Below are 24,873 nucleotides of genomic sequence, written 5' to 3'. Positions count from 1 at the left end.
CCTAGACAGGCCATCACGAACCGCGGCCAGCTGGCCATCCTGTTTGCCTACCAACTTCCTCCGTAGGCTAACATTGCGACGATAGACTGACGCGATCGGTTTTCTCGCCCTCTTGCGACAGAGACATCTTCTATTCACGTCCATCATTTTGGGGTCGCTTCGTCCTTCTATTGTACCAACTTTTAATCTAATACTACATGTCCTTGCGCTAGTTGCGACAGACCAAGCGCACGATAGTCGACAGGCGTCAAGAAGTGTCGGCACCGAAAAGTCGAGGAGGAAGCAGATTTCGCAATTGCACTGCGCTCGAGGTGCGGATTCCCCGGACATTCACGCCCGGCATCACGGCCAAAGACAGAGTCATCGCGCAGACCTTTGCCACACATATTGCATTCTCGAATCCCACTCAGCGGGAGGTTGTCAACGCATGAAGTCGACTGGTTGGCTGGCGCACATGTGGAACTTGCGAGACGCGGTGTACATTGAAGAACATTGAAGTCGGATACAAGAGCAAGGGGAGTCAGTGCCACGGATACATGAGCCGTTGCATGATTGAAGTCTGGAGAAAGTAGGAATACGGACATAGCAATCAACAACAAGATGGATCTGAACTCCATGTTGAACTCGGACAGCGGCGCTGGGGGTCGCGCATCAAGGCAACAGGCCCCGGCGCAATCACATCCTCTGCCTCTTTCAAAGGGACCCTCAGCATCGCCATCCATAACCCCAGCGCCACATACTCCGATACAACCACACCCACAGCGCGGCGGTTTTCGAGAGTATAGTCAGTCGGTCCATGCGTCACCGACTCAAGCCCAGGGCCCTCCACAGTCCGAGTATCATCCAGGACATCCACCGCCAGGACCGCCATCTCAATATGCATCGCCGACAACTCAGCATCCGCCCCCAGGAGCCTTCTCCTCGAGACCTGCGCCGCCTCCGCTGCAGCCACCGGGTCCGAACAATGATCCGCGGTCGCCCGGAAGTGCACACATGTCGGGACCTTCGCCTTACCGACACACACCAACTTCGTCCCTCAGCGCGAACAGTCAAGGATATCCGTTCCCTCCGTCACACATACAAGGCCAGCCGCCGCCGAGTCCACAGCAGCGACACCAGTACGGTGCAGGTGCAGGTCCGGCAGGGCCCTATCGCCAAGACTCGAGAGACAGTTATGCGTCACCAGGAGGTTCAGTGCCGCCGCCAGTTGGCATGCCTACACCTCATGGGTCTGTATCATATTTGGCAGGACAGCAGCAGAGTATGCCACCCCAAACACCACCTGTGACGACACCTGGTGGAACCCAATACCCTTACATGCATCATCAACAACAGAGGTCACAATCAATGCAGTCCAAATCGGCTGTGACACCAACAGCAGCACCTCCACAACCGTTCGGTCCGCCTTACGGACCGCAAGGCGGAAGCCCAATTGCGACGACGCATCCTCTGCCCCAGCAGCAACAGCAATTCGACCCAAGGGATCAAAGGCAATCGTCGCAACCTCCAACACCGCTTGGCCCACCTGCTGCACCACGGCAAGTAGCAGGTCAATTTGCGCAACCGTCGAGTCCCTTCCAACAAAGAATATCTTCCTCAATATCCGCAGGGGCTCCCCCACATTCACCTTACTCTTCTCATCCGCCCCAACAGTTGCAGGCTCACGCGCACCAACAGCAACAAGTACAGCCCTCACCCCCACCGCCGTATTCCGCCTCGCTTCCACAACCACAATCGCGCAACAATTCACAGTACGATGCAGTGAGCGACTCGCACCGCAGGTCGCAATCGCACGCATCGCAGGAGCGCGAGCGCAGCCTTAGTGTCTCACCCAAGACTCGCATTCCAAGCCTCTCGGATAGCTTGAGCGGAACAGGCCCAGGTTCAGGTCCGGCTCCACAACGACCATCTTCGATAGGTGGTGAATCTGCAGACTACCAACAGCACTACAACCACCCTCAACAACAACAACAACAACAACAAAAACAACAACCACAACACACACCGCCAACTTCTACAAACCACGTAACTACAATGAGGCGCGAAGGAACCCCGGCGAAGCGAAAGCTCGAAGATCGCGATCTCCGTCCCGAAGAGCTTCAAGCGAGCCACCGAAGACCTCCTCCACCACAATTGAACGGCAACCACAACACTAAAAATACGATCTCACAATCCTCTTCGCCTGTTGCAGCGCGACGAAAACGCATACGACACACACAGGCCCCCATCTGGGCACAGAGTGGCAGGATGGTGCAACCCAATGCCAGTCGCAACTACACTCTTCGGAGCAAGGAACACGTCGGCGGTGGCAGTCTCCCGAAACAAGTCAACGGCGACACGAATCACGCACACGTTCATGCTCCACCCCAGCCTCAACCTCAACCGCAACCGCACGAGAGCAAGATCAAGACAGAAGTCAAGTCCGAGCACATCTCCCGACACAATTCACCCGAGGCCAATCGCGTCAAGCCTGAGAACTCTGACCACCCCAATATCGGATCAGACAACAGAGCATGGAAGCTTCTGGATGGCCGGCCCTTCCCCATTCAGACCATCTCTCTCAACAGTCCTCTCGACTACCTCACCCGAGTTGTGGCCGACTACCTCTTTCAAACTATCTGCGTCAGCGAGTTTGCCGGTGAGTGCAAAGCTCGCGGTATTCAATGGGAGATCGAGGCAAAGCTGGGTACTATTGTCGACCTGAACACCCAGAACCGTATCAAGCTGCCCGTCAACGGCGAGTGTGCTATCACTGGAGATGCCCGTGTCGCTTTCAGAAGTAGTATGACATTGGTAAGCCCTACCCCGTTGTACCACGCCGGGCGTGTTCTGGCTTGTTCTTTCGCTGACCTAACCCTCGACTTCAGGCACAACATCGCGTCTATAATGAGTGGCTCAACAGCAACCTCGCCACGACCCATCCGCAAAACCCTCATACCCGGCCCTACGAGCACGTCCCCATATCCTACAAGCATAGGCGCGAGGTGGACGAGTTCTATGAGCTGCCTCCGGCGCTGGCAGGTCGCCTGCCCGGCGCCTTGGTCTCTCTTCAACGGTCAAAACACTCGGCTAAGGCCCGTATCACCCGCGATCAGCAGACTGGCGACATCCTAGCCACTATCGTCAAGGCTCGCGTATCGGATCTTCAGATCCATCTACCCATGTGTCCCCTTGACTGCCGCATCAGCATCAGTCTGGAATGGGACTGGGACGGACCGCCCGATGAGATCCTTGCAGCGACCGAGGGTCGTCAGAAGTCGCCCAACCGGGCCAAAGATCGCATGAGCTACTCCCAGGGACATTTCCAGGTCGACCTCACACAAGTCAGTCAGACAAACGAGCGTACGGGACAGGTGGAGAAGGAGCACGAGCTCGAGGTGGAGATGGACGCGGCGGCCCTCATCGAGCAAGGTCAGAGGGCTCAACGTGAGGAGCCCAATCTATACCCGGAGTTGGTGGAGACATTTGTAAACAATATCAGGGCTTTAGCTAGGCAGTGTTCGGATCAGGATTAGAGGTATCGCCATACAGGGCCCAGACGTGGTCAAAGGAGGCTTATGTAACAGATAGTCAAAATGATGACGACAAGAGGGTGGGATCAGCGCAGCTTGATTAAAGATTGGGCTGAACAGTATGTATAAATGGTATCGAGGCGTGCTCTGCATGCTGGCTTCACACTGTCGTCTACTGAGTATATTGTCGTGTTTTGTTTCATGTCAGTCGTCCCCTGCTGTCTATCGCCTACTACTTGTATTGAGCCACGACACAGCGCGTGATGCGTGATTACTTTTAAACTGGACGAGGTATTCGCCCACAGGTGTTAGGTTCGCAGGAAGATCAATAGAGCCACGTGTCAAGGCAATAAAGTCTGTTGGCACAGGGCTGAAGAGCTCAGGTTGCGCACCTGCTAGCGATTGGATTTGGTGGTTGTCGAAACAGTATGAGTATTGCCTGTCTCGTCCCAGCATCACCTCCTAAACTTCAAAATAGCATACACGCATCAGTTCTACCTTAGGGGGGTTTTTTTTTGGGGGGGGGGGGTTCTATAAAATAAATAAATAAAAAACCTCAAAATTCCCCTACAATTTTTGAAGGTTCCGCTATCAACAAATTATCATGGCATATTGGAGCCGTGTCGATAATATGTTCGGCGGCAAGATTACCTTGCTGTCTAACAGGTCGCAGGAATGAATTTCCATGGTGTTCCAGACAAAACCATGCAGGTCACACCATGCCTTTTTCGCCCATTGCTCACTATCTGACATTAAATCGTAGCACTACCATGGAAAGCAGCACTGAGTCTCAATCGATCACCATCCACCGTGATGGAGACCTTCATCTCATCGCCGGTGGTCAGCTTGAGGGCGTTCTAACCACGGACTTGCTAGTGTGCTTTAGGTTATTCACTCGCCACTCCAATTACTACAAAAACTCGCTCAATGAAACATTCGCAGAATCCAAGTCACAACAACATGGAGGCCAAGACTGGGAGGTACTTCTTCCCAAGGGGGAGCGAACTACTGCATTCACTCCTTGTATTTCATATTGTTCATGCCAATTTAAACAAGATTCCAGAGTCTCTCACCCTCAAGCACATTCAAGGACTGTTCGAAGCATACATTTGATGTTTAATCTACTACAAGGCATCAAGAACAAAGATCCTGTGAAGAATTTGATCGCATGCCGTCAGAACAGCAGTGAAGAGTGCGAAGCGCTTGCTCTGGGATCTGTCATCGAGTAAATGCAAAAGCCAGACAACTGTCCTTTCCGCGACGCCAAAGCCTATCGGGGTAGCCTCAACGACTTGCTGAGCAGTTCTAACGCAGTCAGACGGGCCAATTACCGTAAACGCGACAGATACACATAGGACCACGAGTCTTATTACAAATAGTCATCTAAGGTTAGAGCCATGACTGATACAATACCTAAACCTACTGGTACATCAGATTCGAAGTCTTTGCAATATCTTGCCGAGCGAGGCGCAAGTATAGGCTTCGCTGGTATGGTCTACAAGACTTGAACATATAGATGTGGAGTTTGGTGGAAAGTTCACATGGCAGTGGCCTGGTTTGAGGCTTGTGGTTACCGCATGACTTTCTTCAAGAATTACTGGGTCTGAGGCTTTTTGATGGATTCAATCACCTAAGTAGACAATGACATGATATACTTTCTGAAAATCTTGCGAATCGAACCATGAGACTGTCTTAAAAACTGGGTATCTCTTACTCAGTATGATATATTCCCTCTACCAATGCTTATATTGCTTGTTTACTTGACTTCAGAGCTCAGTGACACGATAATGACGATTTCACCCCGTACTTCAAACGCCACCTGGCCATCTCTGCAACTACAATGGCCACGCGTAATATGTCTGGAAAGCACAAATCTGATGAGCGTGGCAAAAAACTCGTCTACCTAACTCGATGGTCCACAACATAGATTCTCGGTCTTCTACCATCGAAATTGTTGCGAAATACTTTCGATGAAGTGCCCTCAACTCTCAGCTGATTCAAACGATGAATTAGTGTGATCAGTTGTAATGCACTTTCAAAGTAATATATCCAGTTCATCACTTGCAGGAATTAATGATCATACTCAAGCAGGGGAAGGAACAGGGCTAACAGAAGATGGTGCATTGGTAACTCTGCACTTATGTCAGGATGATGAGCTGAATATAGACCAATGTCATGTATTCGCTGACAGCAATGACAACGACAACCACATGCACATTACCCTGTTGGCCAAGGAGGAGCACCAGCCTATTATCTTATTTGCTTGTGGATATTGTCTGTCCGGTTATATCAGCAAAATTTGACCAAAGCCGTTTGAGTCTATTGATATGACCGGAAATTGCGGCATTCGTGAAATATAGCTATAGGAACATCTCCCCCAGGATCTGGCCCGAATTAATTGCCTATACAGGGCTCCTGACCAATGTAGGTTGAACTGTCATCGATTGTGGTTTGGTTGATCTGCTTTATAATATCCAAAGCCGAATTCTCATGTGCCTCGCAGAGGTTTGTAATTCGCCAAGGTTCTTTGCAAGTTGACTTGACCTCGCTTCTTCGTAATCACTTCCGTGATATGGAGGACATTATCATGCTATTAAAGACATTAGTCTAGTGTGCTCTACGGAAAGCACACTTTATTTGATTAACGTCGGGAAGTTCGAAGGAGAGCGTAACTTTGTAGCTCCTGTCATACGCAACGCTGGGACCAGGCGGACGGGCCGTATTAGCATGCAGGTTAGCGGATGACCTAAATTTTCCATAAAAGCTATCATTATCTTTGTGAAAAACTTGATCATTATATAGAAGTGTCCCGCCGCCTTTGACTTGCCACGAAAGCATGCATGTGGAGGACTTCCTGGTGATTAAGGCTTGCGCCGATCTAGAGTGGCCTTCAGCTGATATGCTTATAAAGCCTCCGTCCCTATATCTACTGAATTCAATTGCAGCAGAGGTCTTCATTTAACTGGCGTCGTCAATACTAGAAGATTCAGAGACGGACTTAGTATCTTCCAAGGCAAAGAGCCGTCCACCCAGGTGAGCTTGCGTGCTAAGTTTGCGTACAGATAGGTTCTCATGTAAAGGGTCAGTACCTGATCCCCCACAAATTATACCTTGAAGTTCGGACCATAGTCCGCCAAGAAAGTTGTCATGACGCTTGTATCTTTGACTTAGTCTAGGCGAAGGCTTTCTGGTATTCACTCGAGAGTTCCACGTGTTGGCTATCAAGGTTGACAACAAACCTGAAACACTATCTACGTCATCAGCACTGTTGTTCAATCAAATTCTTTATAAAAGTTAAAGTTGTACAATTTACCTAGTAATAACCTACTTTCATAATAAATATATAACTAGAGGTTGTATGGTAATAGATCGGGCGGTGGTTTGATTAAACCTCTTATCTACAACCGAGATGTATGTGGATTAATCATCATGGAGACACCAAATTTGCTTTGCAAAAGATTTTGTATGCATTGACTGTTTTAAAGGGACGACTCATGGAGGATGTGGTCCCAACTGGTTATTAATTGCCGCAATGGCTAGCCAGCTTGCAACCTTAAGTTACCCAGTTGCGGAAATACTTTGATGAATGAGATATGTTATGTTAGATGAAGCTAAGTAGTGTAGCGATAGACTAAGAAGAGAATGATTAAATCTTATATGATCCTTCAAAGGACCTGTGGTGCGGAGCACCTTTCCAACCGACCATACATGACCCCAGATATCAGATCAGCGGGAGCAGGGATATGGTACCGGGGTTAGCAATATCTTTATGACACTCTCACTCTTCTATTCAAAAGTCTCAGCTGCATATAATAAGTAATAAATGTAGGACGCTTTCCACTTCCTAGAAACAAGCATCTCAAATTCCTACCACTATTCTGTTTCGGGTGTCACGCCCAAAATGGGCTTTTATTGGTGCGCTTGTTTCCCAAATTCCACGTCTTCATGGCTTAGGCAGATGGTGACGATTGTCTGCATGCATGTTGATGCCAACATATCAGGCGACTTTGGCCGATCGTTTTCCTATGATGAATTTCGCGCAATGGGCAGCATTTCTAAAGCCTCAATTATAGGTATCAAACTCGACGTAGCATCCATGTTATCACCAAGATCTCACGTCTTTGAGGCCATAGGCACATGAGGGCTCGTTCTCTGACAATATTCAACAGCTTCCTTGTGACCAGCAATATGTTTACCTGCTCCGAAGAATAGTGTGGTGGAGATCGTCTGCCTAATGATTCCCATGCTCTCCACGTCAGCGTCTTCCCAAATCAAATCGAGCTTCAAGAAAGCCGGGAGAAGGCGGACGAGCAATGCTTTGCCTGGGCCACGGTCAAACACGCACTTGGATACACCACAATCGATGAGTATTTCGATCGACTGGCCGACCACATCCGGACTGGCGGAGCCCACCGTACTTGGGACCATTATAACTCCAATATTGTCCATGCCTTGCAGGGAGACTTGATCTCTGTGGTGTCCAAATTCAGAATGCTGAACCGCAATCTGGGGGGACTACCACATGTAGCGGAGGCCACCGATCAGCTCATTGACTGATGTCCGCGTGACCCGACTTCCAATTGGAATAGCTTCTAGCGTATTAACCCTGATATTGAAGATTCTTGAGAGGGCCAAAAACCCAAGGCCCTGTGCGTTTTTATTTCTGCTGTGAGACCGAAGTTGCCAAGCTGCAGCGTCGCGTGGAGCTCGATATTGGAGTGATATTGGCTCGCTCCCGCCATGGAACATCGAGACCCTAGGCATTGTTGCCGTCACGCGAAAGTAATTGACAACATTCTCATGAACCATAAGACCTCTTCAAATACAGACAGAAGAAGTTTGCCCCAATAAGCGCGGCTATTCTGCCCAACCGGCAGGACCCCAGCGTGATCTTTCAATACTGGCCTAACAAGCACTCGTCCAAAACCCCAGACAACCGCAAGCTGGAGTGGCGGTTCTGAGTTGCCTTGCTGAACACCAAAACTAGCGCGAGGCTTTTGCTATTGCAGATTAACAATGCTGTCAACACAGAGTTGTGGATCTTTTCGATCAACCATCAAACCATCCACCACCGAACATATCCACGATCCACAAACTAAATATAAGTTTTTGACCTCAGATATGGAGATGCGTTTTATTGCGATGGCAGTCCGCTGGTGACGAAGAAAAGCATTGATAATCCATCCCAAGTGTTAGCCTAGATTGTGATGTTGGTTCCATTGAGAATGTTATATATATAGAAGCCAGAATCTTTGTAGACAGTTACTAACAAACGCGAGCCATAATAATGAGACGTACAATGCCACAGCTCTAATTCCTCTCTTGAATCCCAATAATCAGAGCTATAAGTTGTACTTTATCAATATACTTTTAGTGATTCAGAGTGTAACTGCTGTTCAACATCACTTCAAAAGTTTGACTGATACGAATACGGTTATCATGTGCACTGAAGGACAAGGAAACGCTGGGAACGAGGAGCACAGGGAAGTTGTTGACATCATCGGAGACAAAAGAAAAACAGTTGCTAATAATCCATAAGAAACCTATAAGTATCGACTAAACTGGCCTATTATGAAAGCGAAAGTGTGCAGTCAATCACACATAAGAATAGAATACTACCGAACTGCTAATCATGAAAGTTCCACATATGGCAATGCAGTGTAGTGATGTCCCAAAATCAGCTCTTTATCACGCTTAGATAGGGGTATAAATTCTACCAACTCTTGAAAACTTCCAAGCCACCCCTCATGCTCAACACAAACAATCTCAGCAACAGAATACCCAAGAAGCAATACCCCACCATTCATTCCGCGAACATGACATCGCCACTGAACACTTCCGCACAAAGCACAGCCAGTGAAGCTCCTGTGCTTGAATCGGCTGATGTAACGCCCGAAGACTTTTTCCACGGGAAAACCATAGTGGAGATACATGACGAATACAAAGACCTTTGCAATGGGCTCACTGAGAAATTCACTGAAAGGATTTCGAGCACACAGGATGACAAGGAGACAGTTTATCTGTTGGCGCTCAACAAAACGATCATGTGGCTCATGGATGAGTTGTCTTCGGCGCTCATAAAGGCTACTTTCGAAGATCAATGTTTGACTTTCGACGATCTGCCTAGAGATTCACAGAAGAAATTGCAGGAAGCGTATGCAAAAGTTTCACAGCATCGTCGAGACCTGGAGGAGGATGAGCAACTTCGAGCACAGAAAATCGAGGAGCGACCTGCAAACTTGAACAGTGAAAAAGAGCAATAGGCAAGGACGACAAGCCGAAGCAAGCCAGAGGCTGGGCACAGACGTTATGGTAGCTGATGCACATTGTCAGCTAAATGTCCTGTTCCAATAGGATTACTCTAAATACGAGTCTTGCGGTTATAATGGAACAGACTCACTCTACGGGGCAGAACTGACTGGACTACTGGGTCTCCATGAAAGTAGAAATACCACCGCAACAGTGGTCCTCGATAAATCGATCAGTCAATTTAAACAATTTGCACAATTTGTACCATTATTGATAATATGATTAGGCATCGCTAAGTAGACTCAAGCATATCAAGGTAAAGTTTGTGAACTTTAGAGTTAAGTAGTGGTTAACGAGAAAGGAGAACGCTACGAAGCTCACAAACAGATTGTATCAAAACGTTATAGACTCATTACTTGATAACCAATTTGCAGGGCTACGGATTTTCTTGTGCCAAGTACAATTGACTACAGAACGGTGGTTGCTACCCGTGACCTATTTGGGGGAATATCAAGATTGTGTTACCAAGTCATTTTGAAATATAATCCGCCTATTCTCCAAGATCGTATTGATACCCGGTATTCCAAGCATTATGATTTTATCGAAAATATTATCCAATGACTGCCTTACCGTTAAATCATCGTAAAAAATTCCACTTCCATCGTTGTGCTCTTATCTGACCCAACGCACCAGTCCTGCTTCTAGCTAAGTTTATTTCTTAGCATGTCTCTATTAGAGTACCTGGTGGCTCACTTTAAACGTTGTAGGCCACGTCCATATGTCTTGCATGTCATGTGATGAGATCTATGCAACAAAATGAACGCAAGGAACCCAAAACAGTAGTTGAGTCCTCTTTCATCGTCGTGTAGAGTAATGTATCTCGAGAACTTAAAGCCTTTCATACACTGATTCATAAGTCGTGATTCCATTTTTCAACCCGCTAGGTGATAGGCGCTGTCCAGTGATCTTGGAACAGACTTATCATTTTATCCTTACCAGTGGAAGATAACAGAGAAACTAAACAACTTGATGAGTGTGCTTCTTGGCTTGCAGCGGAAACTGTATGTACATTGTCCTCTACGGTACATTAGGGGTCTGCTGGACCAAAATGGTGAGCCTGTACCCCAAATTGCAGGCAGTTAAACGTAATACAGTCATATCAGAACCCACAAATTATGCGTTCCAATCAAAATTCTGTTCAAGGTGCTGATGGTCGGAGAGGCTCCAATATTGTCTACTTAGCAGACCAGGCTGCGTCCACAACAGTGCAAAACCCCGCCTTCATTGGCTATCGCTACCTTTTTCCATGTCGCGAATGCGGAGGGTCGAACAGTACGACCATATACGAGCGCTAGGAAGAGCTTCAGACACATGATGATAAACATACGGAAGGTGCAGATTAAGGTCAAACCCGATATCAATGCTTTCACTCTGGTTACGTGTCTCGTTATACTGAGGCGGCTACGCCGTGTTTTATATAAGCAACAGCAACAATGTTCTCGGACAGTCCTGTGCCTGGAGAAAGAAGTTCAAATGCAGTGACAAGACAGAAAAACGAAAGACAGAGGAAGGGGATCTGAGGCACAAATGAACAATAACAGAAAGGTCGAAACCCAAACAAAGGTCTAGTGCACTGGAATAGCCGACGGGGGCTCTAGTTATATGAATGTATAGTATCGCACTGTAGTCTCCCATCCATTTGGCCACCGGTCATATTGAGGTCAAACAAGATTAACGATTGTCAGGAGACTATGTTCCATTCGCTGTCGAGTGCACAGGAAAAATTTATTGTATTCAAGATTTAAAATTCTGTGGTCGAGAAACATTGCAGATAATAACTCAAACGTCCGCAAATTCTCCGAACCAATTTGCGAGACACCCTCGTTGAACCTAGGTTTGCAATAAAGGTGACAGCACTCTTAAACGCCAGATCATATGCAGCCGCTAATACCGAGATGACGTCCTCTGCTCATCATGTGTCTGGTTAATGCGATTTCAGTGTTAGCAGTAGTCTCACTAATACGTTTTAATGGTCTTACTTCTAAAATCGTAAAATGATGTCAAAAAAACGATTAAATTCACACTCCGACCTCCACTACGTCTAGACGCATCACGACTCATGAAAAGACAAATGCGACTGGAGGTGCTTCACTAAAGAGAGGGTTCAGTCAGGAAAAATGAGCTTAAATTAATAGTAGAGTATCAAAACCTATATACACGAGAAGTGAATAAGTCTATACGTAAACACTGTCAAAAACTGTCCAAAACTTGTTGCAAACGAATGAAAACTCAGAACGAATGTCTTGGTATGCCAACTGTTTCAGCCCTTTTGCCTTGTGTGGTACTTGATTTGTTTTCTGATACCCAATAGAACATGATAATGTAGCTTCCCTACTTGAACCTCGGCTGTCGCGTTGTTGTTGCATTATTGTCAACTACAGGAACAATTTTCATGGATGGCAAGGTCTCAATATCCTGGCTGGCCTTCTTACGTCCCCTCTTGGCCGGAGTCTTTGCAGGCGTCTTGACTGCGGCCTTTGTTGGGACTTTCGCTGGAACTTTTACTGCCGCCTTAGCACGGGTCTTGACAGGCTTGGCCACGGTGGCGCCATCACCGGCCTCTTCCTCATCACTCTCCCCTTCCTCGCAGCCATCGTATGCCAGACGCTTGATCGGCTTCGGGGATCGAGCACTCTTGCGGGTAATATTGGTCACATTAGGGGTTGCCGGCGGGGCAGGTTCGGAAGTAGGTGTCGGAGCCCTATTGGCCCGGGGTTTGGGGGTGGCCCTGACCTTGCCTTTTGAATTGTCTACACCTGCCATACTCATAGTGGGTATTGACTCTTGGCTGGTTGAATGATATTTTTTGAATCTCTTTGGCAGAGGCACATTGACTTTAGAGCCGGCGATAGAGTCCCTACTAAGCGTTCGAGATCTCTTCAGGGAGAAGTTTGGCTCTGTTGGCGATTTTAAGGCGGGAGGAAGAGCCGTCATGCCGAGCTGTAACATTGAGAAATTCTCAGGCACGCCATCCTTCTGATCAGCCTGATCTTCGACTTCCCCTTCCGGCTCATTTTTAAAACTTAGCCTGCGAAAGGTTGGACTGGTAGCACCAAAGCTGCGATGCTTCGACTTGCCTTTGCTACCTGAGCCTCCCACGGGGACGTCACCCAAGCCATCCCCCGTATCATGATCCTCATCGCTAGGTATCTCCACGGGCTTTATATTGCTTAAGTTGTTGAGCCGTGAATCGAAACTTGATGCCGAGCCCATATCTTTGGGTGTCCTCCCTGTTCGCAACGTATCTCGTGCCTGAGTTGACCCCGTAGGTTCCTTTCTTCTTCCCTTGTTGGAACCCGGTGCTCGTAAGTCACCCCGACTTGGGTAAGACGGACTTGAGCTTGTGGCTCTCTGAGACATTCGCGTAGAACTGATCTTGGAAATCTCAGTCTTGGGGATGAGTTGCCCGTTGGGGTAGTGGAATTGGAACATGTTGTTATGGGCTTGAAGGAAATGCTGCACGAATTGATCATCAGTCATGTGGCTCACAACAACGCCACAGTCCACGAATCCTGGACACTTCAACTCCTCAACATCGACGACGTCAGCCGTGCTGAGCCCGGGAATCTGTGCGTGAGCGCCCATATGACCTGCAAAGTGTTGCGCTTTGACTTGGTCAGTCCAGGGATGGTCTTCAGCCGGGAAGTCTTGCTCACACCAGAGACATCGTGTAGAGTCGTGATCCTTCGCGTGCTTTAGATGTCTCACGACCTCCACTGGTGTCCGGAGCTGCTGTCCACAATTAGTGTGCGGACAATTCCGTTTGTTAGGTCGCGGCCGCTGTTGGCAGTGTTCTGCATGGGAGGCCCTCTGCATGTGATCCATACCTGCTGTTCTTGTGCCGCAGAATGAACAGAAGTCTCCTTCGTTGCCACCCAGCGGTTTGCAGACAACTTTGTGCTGTTGGATGTGGTCTTTGGCGAGGCCAGACCACAACAGGCCACAGTTTCTACAGCAAATATCTGGTGGTGTGTCAACGGTACCCGTCTTTCCAATGCATTCTACATTCTCGCAGCCGGTAGTGTTTTCATAGTACGCCGTGGCACAACAAACGCAATAATATATCCGCTTATCCGGGCTCACACCATTGAGACGTTTTTCAGCATGATTCTCACGATCCTCTGTGCCGTGACATGCAGTGTTATCCCGGCCGCATCGATCACAGTGTTTATAACCAGCAACAATCTCATTGCGGTCAGTGTTATCTCGAACGACTTTAGGAATGAAATTGCTGCCGACGTTGGCTGCGGCGACATCGGGTTGATTGATAATATCCTCTCCGTGTTCCTGATATAAGTGCTTTAGGGCAGACGTTTGATCTATGGCGTACAGAGCTCCTTCTGTCGCTTGGCTATGATCACCTTTAATATGACAGAAAGGACATCGTAATTTAGTATGTTCTTCTCTGAGATGCAGATCAAGGGTGGCGCAGTCGTCATATTCGAATACACTGCCGCAATCTTCGTAAGGACAATCTCTCGTGCGTCGTAGGATCAAACCGCGGAGCTTGTGTACCTCATCTTCAATGTTTGCCATCTCATTTGGTGTTCTAAGACCCATAGTGATTGCCGGGACACGGGGCCCGACTCGAAGCATCGGTTCTTTTGGCGGAGCATTCACAGGAATCGTGGGCCTGAACGGATTCGCAAATGTTGAGGGTGTTTTCCATAAAGCCTGTTCGCGCATAGCCGTGGCGGTCGTTCCACTTGCGCTTCGTTCTTTGGCCACCTTAGGGACATATGCAGATATTGGTAAAATTTTGCCAGTCTGGACACTCTCGACTGCTGTTACATGATTATGGCCATGCAGGTTGTCGTAGCATGGTCCCCAGTAGGAATCAGGATCAACATCTGATACTGTTAGTACGCTTCTATTGAATCATCTAGTAATACTCACCCCATCGAGTCTCTTCCTCGTAGCTATACTTAAAGTCGTTATTAATGGGCATTTCGACGCGAACTTTGCTGGAAGCAATGCTTCTCCTGATGCGACACCATTCTTGCTCAGTTGTTTCGAAGCGAATCACATAATAGAATGTGTCTTCGTCGCCCGTGAACAACCTCAAAGTCATATTTCGATCATAAGTATCATATTTGTTGGGAAGGAGGTGGGTTGAGATTGTGAGCTTGAAAGATGCTAGATCCAAGTCGAGTAGGTTCTTCATAGTATGACTTGGGTGTTTTGCCGTGTCAACATCGTTGACTTCTAAGACGTACTCGCTGTAGACGGCCCGACCCCATACAGCAAAGCCGTTGTTGAACACATCTCCATTCTTCTCGGATTTGAATCGATTTACTCGGCTTATCCATTGGCCATCGTTAGACACAGGGAACCCATTCTCAAAATGGCACACGACTGGATCGACGGTTTGGTCCAGGAAACCCCAATATGGAAGATACAGCTCCGCAGATTTGACTGTGCTCGCCGTGTATCGTCCATCAATACAGTATGTACAAATCGCTTGAGCAATATGATGAAACTGAGTTATCATACACTTATCTAGGAGTAGGGCCATGCCAGTGTCATCCACAGCTCCGTCAATTCGCCTCTCAGTTAGCAGGGGAATATGGTCCTGTCCGACTCGTTCGAGGTCGATATGAATTGAACCGAACCTACTTGTATCCTCAAAATTCGTTGTTAATGCGTCAAGAATGTCTGGCGGCGGTTCCTGACCAGCGTAAATTTGGAATGAAGTATTCTTGATGTTTCCATAGCTTAGATTCAAATACTGGTGCCTTGACGTAGTCTGCAGAAGTTGTGCAACTGCTCTATTGAACTCGGTGGAATATTGGCTTGGTACGTTCTGATCCGTAGGTGCCGAGGTTAGTCTAGTATATACAGTTGGACGCTGCGCTATATCATCCCTATGTAAGTGGACTACCGGTACGTGGCCATCAGGTCGATAAGTTGTTGGTCGTTTGTCCCGAGCTAAACGCACAAAGCAGAAGCGGTCTGCTGTTGTTTTGTGCAGGAGATTCATTTCCTTCGTTACAAAGTCAAGCAGCTCATTGTCTGGATGTTGGTTATATCTTTCCGGGTCCAGGTAAAACGTTCCCTCCTGACTTAGCAGATGTGATGGTTTACCGCCAAACTTCTCCTCAAACAAATCTATAGCCAGGTTCACCTCCGCATGTGGGTTGCTTTGCAATTCAGTCTCTTTGCCGAGAAGCCAGGTGACTGCTCGAACAAAATCGGCCCAACTTGGACCAGTCCCGGTGAATCCCTGACGACCGTAAAGGTGGACGGAAGTCTTGTGTGCTAATGTATCGTTTTGCAGCTCATCGGCGATCAAATGAGCATGCTCAGGCAGCTCATCATATGATAATACACCACCTCGGGGCATGGTGGTGAGTTGACTGTTAGCATGTGCTTCCCATTGAATTGATGATTCTTCCTCATCAATATCTGAAAGCAGCATTTCAGTCCCATTTTCGTCTAGGGCTCCACCACGAAGGCCTAGAGAATCATCAATTGCTTGGGGGCCATCTGCGATTGGCGGGTCAGTTGAATGAAAAGAAAGTAGTCATGGAGGCTATGCACTGACCTTCATTCTGAGTGGTCCTTTGTGGGGCGTACTCATCTAAAAATGACAAAGGGTCGTAACGATCTTCCTGCATTTCGTGCTCACGAGCTGACAGATCGGTGGGAGGCTGGCTTTCTAAGGGTGCCCTCTTCATGGGCGCGACTGGCAGACCAAAGTACAACATTGTCATCTTACAGGGAAGTGACGGAATCTTGTCTTTGAAGCTGGTTGATAAAAGCTTTAGGAACTGGCTCTTGTTGTCCTCTTGCCACTGTGACAACGGCTCCTTATGCGTTGGAACGAATTGCTCAATCTCTGATGCCTCAAAATGATCTTCAAGGATCTGAGTCACATCCTGGTGTTGGTCTCTGAGTTGCCTATTGAAGTATCGTTCCATCAACACGAAGTTTGGATCTAGCGGCGTAATTTCCAGATTCCACCGATCCTGTTGCGGAACTTTCTTGTAGGATTTATCCAGTGGCGGATTTGTCTTGTTCTTCTCCGACGATGGTGCAGAATTTTCCATATTCAAGTGTTCCTGTGGAACACTACCTCCAGTAGAGCTTATATCGGGCGATTGAGATGTGGTAGTGGTAATGACAACTTTGCGCAGCCTGCTATACGATCTTTTCCTAGATGCAACAAAAGGTGCTATCATGTTGCGACCTTGAGCGTTGAGTAGTAGTCACAGCTCTAATCATTCGACATCGCGAAAAGGTTTGTGCAAAGAACGAAGTTCAGAACTCAGGGAAAGTAGAGAAGGGGGTAACAAAGGGTAAGAAAACAAAGAATGTCTCGACGGAGAGGTAATTTCTGAAAGTAGAGAGCTTCCCTAATAACTCATCAGCAAACCGAACATTCTTAAGACTAAGCATGCGGAATTAATGAATAGCATTCCACCCTGCCTTTCATCCCTGGGGTGCCTTTGGTTCTGGCCCGTGAAGACCTTACAACAAAGGCTAAGCAGGCTGATTGGTCCATGTTCATCTTGATCAATTTTGAGCTATAAGTAGTGTACTAGTAACTTCAGAGAGCTAGTTCATTGTGCCGATGAGCGCAATATTTATGGCCTCAAAGAGACGTTGAGATGCCGAACAAAATATCTACGTAGGCCGCAACAACTGCCGATACGGAGCCGGTGATCAAGTCGCTCAGGCGCCAGCAATTGTGAGACAACAGAATCCATGCACACTGAGATTACAATACAAAAACTGTTCGGCTGCTGGCACGGTGCCAATGGTATTGCACTAGAGATATGCCCCATTCCGCAAAAATCGTGATGCAAAGGGGACGAAAGCAGACTTCAAGAGCACAATTCTTTAACGAAAGCGTCAACAGAAAAGCTCCTTTAATCGCGCTAATCCAAAATTACGAAGCCGTGGAATCAAGATTGCGTAGGGGAACCAGAGTAGTTGTTGACCTATCGCAGTGATGTCGCTGTGTTCAGCTGTCAAGGGAGGACTTGACTAAATGTATTGACTAATGGGGACTAGACATCGAGGGCCATCTCGTTGCCACTTCGATGTCTCTATCGCAACTGCACCAGCTGCTGTACAGAACTTCAACTTTATGGGAGTAATGTCGTAATCACGTCTCTCTCCATTGAGATGAGCGGGCATATAGACGCTATATATAATTAGATTTGGGAAGAGCGACAGTTGAAAGAGGTCGTACCTGGTCAAGCAAATCCACTGGCCAGCCAGGCCTGTGGGACCACCGGAGCTAGCTCGTATGGTAGTAAAGATCTGTATGCTACAGCATATTATCCTCCCCCAACGCCAAGCCTGCATCAATATCCACCGTCGTCTTCACCCCTTGACATGTTTTCCAGCTTTCATACCGCTGCTCACCAACCGTACTTCAAGGGTACCTTCATGCACGGACATGAGTAGTGCATGGTACAATCACGAGGTAATTCGAGCCCTCAGCAGAAGAGCCACAGCTGTCGAGCACCGTTGTGATGAAAGCGTAAAAGTTGGAAGCGAGCGGCAACGGCATCTGCAAAAGGGCACATCTTCCCCGCATTATGTTGTGGTTAGCGCTACGAATTGCCAGTTGTAGCACACAGGGCACATGTCGGCGGAGAATCGGCGACGAGCATCATGTGCCGTGAAATGGAACTGAGCTTCGTGTTACGAATGAAATTGTCTGGGCTAGTCTGTCTCGAACCTCGCTTTTCCCTCGTATGTCAATACCAAATTTGTAAAATTCTTATTTGGACCATAAGGTAGCACAGGCTCATTCTTGGATAATGACTTCCGACAATACCACGCTCTTAGACGTTCTGCGAAGCCGTTCATTAGTCGACTGTGATACTTTCGATGATCTAGGTGAGCGCCTGGATGAAACATTAGAGAGCTAGGTCTAACATACTATTCAAACAGTACCAAAGTCGCTAGGACCTTTCATTGATTGCACTTCAAACCAAGTAAGAGAGCTATTTTGCATCATCTCCGTTTAGTATCGTCCCGCATGATATCCTGTACAGGACCAACAGTTCGGTAGGCAATCGCATACCATGAGCTTACACGTTTGGATGGCAACAACACACCGGTTCATGCTCAGTTGATCAAAGAGTCGGTTGAATACGCCAGATCAAAGCGAGATGCATATACTAACCTTGAGGGAGCCGAACTCGCTGTTGAATGCATGATGGTCAAGCTTGCGCTACGAATTGTGCCTCACTTGAGTGGATACTCCCACATTCAAACCAACCCCAAGTACTCCTATGACATTCAGAAGACCATCGCAAATGCAAGACGTGAGAAAGATCAGTTCTGTCAAACAAATGCACGAAACTGATACGCTGCAGGCATTGTCCAAACCTTCAAAGACCTTGACCCCTCTTATGACAGCAAAAGAGTGTGCATCAAAATCCCATCCACATGGGAAGGACTTCAGGCATGCCGTGTCCTAGAGGCCGAGGGTATCACTACCTTGGCGACGACTATGTTCTGCATGGAACAAGCAGCGCTAGCATCCGACGCAGGTTGCACATATATTGCTCCTTATATTAACGAGCTGCGCGTGCACTTTGAACCAGGGTTAGATAATTCAAGATCTTAGAAGAATGGCACAATGCTGACGATAATTTTTCAGATACGTTGATGAGTTCAAAGCGTTCAGCTTTTGTGGCGAGGCACAAGCCTTTTATGAGAAGGTTGGAAGCAAGACGCAGGTGCTGCCAGCCAGTCTCACAAGCATCGAAGAGGTCATGATGCTGGCTGGAGCGCACCATATTACCATATCGCCACCTCTATTGATCAAGTTGGCTGAAACCCCTGCCAATCTGTGGGGAGGTGACACGGGTTCTGTTTTCGCAAAGATCAACCAGAAACCTTTCAGCGACTATAGTTCAATTCTGAAGGATGAGGGCGCTTGGCGCTTGGCTTTCACTCGCAGCGAGGATGGTCGCAGTGAAGGCAAGAATATCCAAGCCATCAACATATTCTGTGAAAAGCAGGATGGGTTGGAAGGCTTGGCACGAGCTGTTTGAGGTGCGATTTTCTTTTATTTTGGGGGGGGGGGGGGGAATCTGCCTGAATTGTGATGTTGAAGCTTTAATCATGGTGGTGCGAGTAAGCATCGTGCTTATATGAGTAGACAGAGCCAAAATCAGTAGACCACAGTCGCCGTATGGGGTTCGTTCAACTTAGGTATTAACAATTGCGTGCTGTTCGCAACGGTGTCTCTCCTCTTATCAGCTTGCAGCTTGATACCAGTTTTTCAATTACAGAAATAATAGCTTTACTAATAGCAGTTACCCATTCTGTCATTCGACATCAGCAAAGATTACACTGGGACCAGCTTGCCGATAACAGTCTCGTGTTCAATTGGCTACGCCCCCTGCTGAAAGCCACGCTGCGACTAGCGAAGTGTAGATCATGGTCGAGCCGGATTGGTCTGCTTGCTCATCCTAGTCAAATGGCTTGCTATCATCTCGTGCATCGTGTGAAATGTGATAACGAGCAGCATGCGGTCATGGTAAATGTACAACTCTCGCGTCAGGTCCGATGCGCACCACCATACATGGAAGCTAGTCTGCAGGCGCATGGTTCAGGCATACATGTATATAAGCATGTACACCCAGCGTTTCGGTCGTGGACTGCCGACTTGACTTGAACAAGTCATTGTACAACTCTGGATTAATTTCGCATTGAAAGCTATTGTTGCGCCCCGCGGCAAATATGGGGAAGGCATCTATAACAAAACTGATGAAAAGATGCACGTCATTGCACGCATGGGAGATTCCCAGACAGACTGGAGCTCTGGCGCCTGAATATGTCCGAACCAACCGTGACATGGGTACGTCTTGCATCGTGATAATTGTATTTTAAAGTCACTCTAGCTGACATTTGAATGAGACCCAACGCCTGTCGATGATCAAACGTGGACGATATGGACCATTATGGCTTATTGGGCTACCGACACAATCAATCTCGGTACGTGGCAGACCGCATCTTCCATACTCGCAGTCGGGCTCAGCTGGCGAGAGGCGATACCTATTATGATCGTCGGTAATCTTTGTGTCGCCGTTCCAATGGTACTCAACGGCGCAATCGGTGCCAAGCTCCACGTCCCATTCTCTGTCGTCAGTGCCAGTAGCTTCGGCTATTATCTGCGATACTTCTGCATCGTGAGCCGTGCTATTCTGGCCATGTTCTGGTTGGGTATTCAGGTAAGCACCATATCTAGAAGCATGGTGTTGGCGACTAGCTAACTATCGTAGTCAGTCAATGGGGCCTACTGTGTCACAGTGATGCTGCGAGCTTGGGCGCCCTCGTACAATGACATACCAAATATACTCCCAGATTCAGCTGGCATCACAACAGTCGGGATGATTTCTTATTTCTTGTTCTGGATCATTCAATTGCCGCTTCTCCTAATTCACCCTACCAAGCTCAAGCCGATCTTTGTCGTCAAGCTCGTGGCGGCACCCGTGGCGGCCATCGCCACCATGGGATGGTGCATCAAAGAGGCTGGAGGGGGCGGTAACATATTTGCACTGCAGGCGACCGTTGAAAGATCCCAGTACCCATGGCTTTGGTTGTCCTGTATGTCGGCGGTGACGGGACAATGGTCGACACTCGCAGTCAACATCCCAGACTTCACAAGATACGCCAAATCAGCGAAGGGGCAAGTCGTCCAACTTCCCTTCATCCCCATCATCTTCACTCTGTGCGGCGTGCTGGGAATAGTAACGACCTCTGCCAGTAAAGTGTTCAGCGGCGAGTATCTCTGGAACCCTTTGGACATTGTGGCGATTTGGCTCGACTACGGCGCGGGTGGTCGATGTGCGGCCTTCTTTGCAGCCCTGTCGTGGTATGTTGCCCAAGTTGGCACCAACATCACGGCAAATTCCATTAGTGCTGCGAACGATTTGACTGTTCTGTTTCCACGCTGGATAAACATCAGACGAGGCTGCATGATAGCAGCAGTCATTGCTGGTTGGGTGCTTGTGCCGTGGAAGATCCTGGACTCTGCTGAGACGTTCCTTGCGTTCATGGGGGGCTACGCAATCTTTCTCGGACCGATGGCGGGTATCATGATAGCGGATTACTGGCTCATCAAGAAGCAGCATATCGATATTCCGGCCTTGTATAACCCGCATGGTCGTTACAAGTTTGTTGGTGGCTGCAATTGGCGTGCTGCTCTTGCTTTCTTGGTTCCAGTTGCGCCTCTCCTGCCTGGACTGGGTTACAGCATCAGCGGCGCGCCAGCTGTGCAAATTAGTGATGGGACGAAAAACCTCTACAGCTTCAATTGGCTCTTCGGCTTCCTCACATCCGTCATTCTATACACAGCGTTCAGCTACGTATTTCCGGCCAAGGAGACCATATTGAAGGATACGATATGGGATCTACAGGGCGTGGCGATCGAGGCATACCCTCGGGACACGGGCTCAGAAGACGTATCTGGAATTGATAACGAGAAGACCATTGAACCGTCCGCAGTGAAAGTTGGCGATAGCCCAGTGCGGGATTAATTATTGTACCGGTGCCACTGCTAGAATAAGATCGAGATCGGCGGCCTGAGTTCGGCCTAGACTAGAAAAGAGTCGACTGCATAATGGTACCATGGAATGTTCATAATACGTCATGGATCTGGTTATGATCGGTAATACATAAAAGTCAAAGAATCTTGGAGAATGGAAGCTGGCCTCGAGGCTGTGCCTGGGATAAGTACCCCGCAGTTGGAGCCTTCTTCCCGTGTTAAGCACCATCCGTCTGTACCTACAGATCCGTGCTGTACTGTAAAGTCCCTAATCCATACGTACTACTGTACAACTATAAGGTTAGTCTAACCTAATTAACCTACGGTTAGTCTAGTTCTCAGCAAGGCGCTCAGCTAAGATAGCTGCAGAGTTGTTGACTCACTACATTGTCTTCACAATCTCTTACGTTCCATCTCAGTGACACAACCTCCCGATTCGGACACTTTACTTGAGCTTTCCAGTTGTGATAACTTAATCCCTCGTCAGAACATGCACAGGCTCGATACGTTGCTCCAATGGGCTGCTGAAGGGGGAGTCAATATGAACGGCATCAAGCCAGTCAGTATTCCAGGCCGGGGAACTGGGGTTGTGGCGGAGCGCCGCATCGAGGTAAGCCAGGAAAAAAAAAAAAAAGATCGTTGATAACAAGTAGTTTCTAACCTGTCTTGTAGGCCGGTGAGGTTGTTTTGACCGTGCCGACAAATGTGATGCGCAGTCTCAATTCGGTTCCATGCTCCATTGTCCAGAAATTACCGGCTTTATGGTCCATACACAGTTTTCTGGCTATTGATTTGACTCTCAATGATGTTGCAGCGCCATGGCGGGCCCTACTTCCAAATTTAAATGACTTTAAAGATTGTATTCCACTGTTATGGCCAGAGCAGTTGCAAGCCCTTTTGCCGCGGCCGGCAATCGACTTGGTTGCCAAGCAGCGGGCGAAGATACAGTCACAATGGAAAGTCGTCCATGAAGCTTTCCCGACCATGGTGTATCATGAGTACCTAGAATCGTGGCTTATCATCAATTCGAGAACTTTCTACCACCTGACACCCGAAACGGAGAAGTACGAGTGGGAAGAAAGATTAGCCCTGCTCCCCATAGCCGACCTTCTGAACCATGCCGAGACCGGATGTCAAGTATTATACGATGCTGATGAGTACACTCTCACAACGGCTAAGGTGTACGCTACTGGTGAAGAAGTCAATAACTCGTATGGAGAACATCCCAATGACTTCCTTCTAGCTGAGTACGGATTTATATTGACAGAGAATCCCTACGACGAAGTGTGCATTGATGATGCTATTTTGCCACATCTGAGCGAGGATACCACGGAAACTCTCCGCAATATGAATCTCATGGGCAATTGGAAGTTGCAGAGAGGACACGGGCCGTGCCCTAGGACAAGACGTGTGTTGCGACTAATGGAGCATGTGCAAAGAGGAACGTGGAACAATGCCAGTGACGACGATGATGCGTCGGGATATCCTGACAGGACGGATAAGACACTGCTTCATAAGATACTGATACCTTACGCAAGCCGAGTCGCAGAAAGAATCAGCGACATAAACAATCTTCACGTTGGGCAGTGCAACCAGCGCGAACTCCTCTTGCAGAGATGGACTCAGATTCAAATTGTGTTAGAGCAGATGGTGCTCTAATACGAGGTTCTGGAATCCTGAACAACTCGATAGAACTAATCTCAAAGAACGTGATTCTTAAAACAGCTTTAGAACTTTATGTTATCCACATCGTCGCTTCTAGCTTAAGGTTTGTGTTGCACCTCCAATCGACGAGGAAGTCAAAAAAGTAGAATATGCCATATAACCTTGACAGCATCGCAAAATTGCGCCTCCCATTGCGAAGCCCTCGCCGCTCCTAGCGGTACCATTCGCAAGACTGACTCGAACGTTTTCCATATTTACACCATGACGGCTTCCCTTGTAAAACATTTTTTATATATTGCACTGAAGGTTTAGCGGCGTTGGAAATTGAGTTCGGTGCTGAGTGCGGGTCCGGCTTTGGTAGAATTTAAGGCTCCCCAATGGTTGCAAGAAATCTGAACTCCTGAGAATAACTCCGATCATAGCAGATCAGTGTTATGAAAAATTTCAAATGTTTTCCCACGGGCGCAAGCTTTACCAATTTAGTCCCTTCTCTTGAACTATTAGCGGTATTGTTCCTTCCGTATCTGCGCTACCTTGGTTCGTTGATGCTCACATTCTTGCCACTTCTTTGCCTCACTGTACCGCTTTGAAGTAGTCCTCTTTTTGCTGCTTTTCATATAACTGAACCAGAGGGTTGCCTGCTGCCTCCCAAACTGCTAGTACCTTATCTCGTGGTGCAACCTTGGTTTGCTTCCTATGTCATTTCGCTTTCTCCTCTCTGGGTGCGTCGATTCCCTGGATATGGGATACAGGACCCATGGTTCTGCCCGTGGTACTAATACTCCTCAGCCTGTGTTCCTAGTTCTTCGTCTATCTATTCGTGCAATCGAAGAACACCTATACGTTCGCATATCCGTCAATGAGAGTTAC

General features: G+C 48.0%; 7 protein-coding genes across 7 annotated transcripts; 6 read left to right on the top strand and 1 right to left on the bottom strand.

The window, feature by feature from the left end:
* The first annotated feature begins 465 nt into the window (after positions 1-465).
* Positions 466-3,557, top strand: BKA67DRAFT_113798 (CYTH-like domain-containing protein). The gene is made up of 2 exons (XM_046094914.1): positions 466-2,793; positions 2,868-3,557. Exons 1-2 carry the CDS (start codon positions 601-603, stop codon positions 3,513-3,515), a joined length of 2,841 nt encoding a protein of 946 aa, XP_045952011.1. The 5' UTR covers positions 466-600; the 3' UTR covers positions 3,516-3,557.
* A 561-nt stretch (positions 3,558-4,118) lies between these two features.
* Positions 4,119-5,110, top strand: BKA67DRAFT_113786 (uncharacterized protein). The gene is made up of 2 exons (XM_046094912.1): positions 4,119-4,219; positions 4,276-5,110. Exons 1-2 carry the CDS (start codon positions 4,188-4,190, stop codon positions 4,739-4,741), a joined length of 498 nt encoding a protein of 165 aa, XP_045952010.1. The 5' UTR covers positions 4,119-4,187; the 3' UTR covers positions 4,742-5,110.
* Positions 5,111-9,259: 4,149 nt separating this feature from the next.
* Positions 9,260-9,775, top strand: BKA67DRAFT_541713 (uncharacterized protein; the record flags this gene model as incomplete). Its single annotated transcript, XM_046100979.1, has 1 exon — positions 9,260-9,775. One exon carries the CDS (start codon positions 9,260-9,262, stop codon positions 9,773-9,775), a length of 516 nt encoding a protein of 171 aa, XP_045952009.1.
* Positions 9,776-12,152: 2,377 nt separating this feature from the next.
* On the bottom strand, positions 12,153-17,137 carry BKA67DRAFT_651272 (uncharacterized protein; the record flags this gene model as incomplete). Its single annotated transcript, XM_046106064.1, has 4 exons — positions 16,540-17,137; positions 16,366-16,506; positions 14,718-16,307; positions 12,153-14,671 (listed from the first exon to the last, which is right to left on the bottom strand). The coding sequence occupies exons 1-4, from the start codon at positions 17,000-17,002 to the stop codon at positions 12,153-12,155; spliced, it is 4,713 nt and encodes a 1,570-aa protein (XP_045952008.1). The 5' UTR covers positions 17,003-17,137.
* Positions 17,138-18,595: 1,458 nt separating this feature from the next.
* Positions 18,596-19,870, top strand: BKA67DRAFT_631979 (transaldolase; the record flags this gene model as incomplete). Its single annotated transcript, XM_046105600.1, has 5 exons — positions 18,596-18,674; positions 18,729-18,772; positions 18,850-19,105; positions 19,157-19,388; positions 19,444-19,870. 5 exons carry the CDS (start codon positions 18,596-18,598, stop codon positions 19,838-19,840), a joined length of 1,008 nt encoding a protein of 335 aa, XP_045952007.1. The 3' UTR covers positions 19,841-19,870.
* A 682-nt stretch (positions 19,871-20,552) lies between these two features.
* BKA67DRAFT_613456 (NCS1 nucleoside transporter) lies at positions 20,553-22,479 on the top strand. The gene is made up of 3 exons (XM_046105411.1): positions 20,553-20,649; positions 20,709-21,022; positions 21,074-22,479. The coding sequence occupies exons 1-3, from the start codon at positions 20,559-20,561 to the stop codon at positions 22,328-22,330; spliced, it is 1,662 nt and encodes a 553-aa protein (XP_045952006.1). The 5' UTR covers positions 20,553-20,558; the 3' UTR covers positions 22,331-22,479.
* Positions 22,480-22,487: 8 nt separating this feature from the next.
* BKA67DRAFT_585174 (uncharacterized protein) lies at positions 22,488-24,139 on the top strand. The gene is made up of 3 exons (XM_046104191.1): positions 22,488-22,638; positions 22,758-22,948; positions 23,011-24,139. Exons 2-3 carry the CDS (start codon positions 22,829-22,831, stop codon positions 23,995-23,997), a joined length of 1,107 nt encoding a protein of 368 aa, XP_045952005.1. The 5' UTR covers positions 22,488-22,638; positions 22,758-22,828; the 3' UTR covers positions 23,998-24,139.
* Positions 24,140-24,873: the final 734 nt, after the last annotated feature.

The sequence above is a fragment of the Truncatella angustata genome, assembly GCF_020726525.1.
Source record: "Truncatella angustata strain MPI-SDFR-AT-0073 chromosome Unknown BKA67scaffold_11, whole genome shotgun sequence".
Taxonomy (NCBI): domain Eukaryota; kingdom Fungi; phylum Ascomycota; class Sordariomycetes; order Amphisphaeriales; family Sporocadaceae; genus Truncatella; species Truncatella angustata.
The sequence above is the reverse complement of the archived record's forward strand: the minus strand, read 5'-3'. Positions and strand labels throughout refer to the sequence as shown.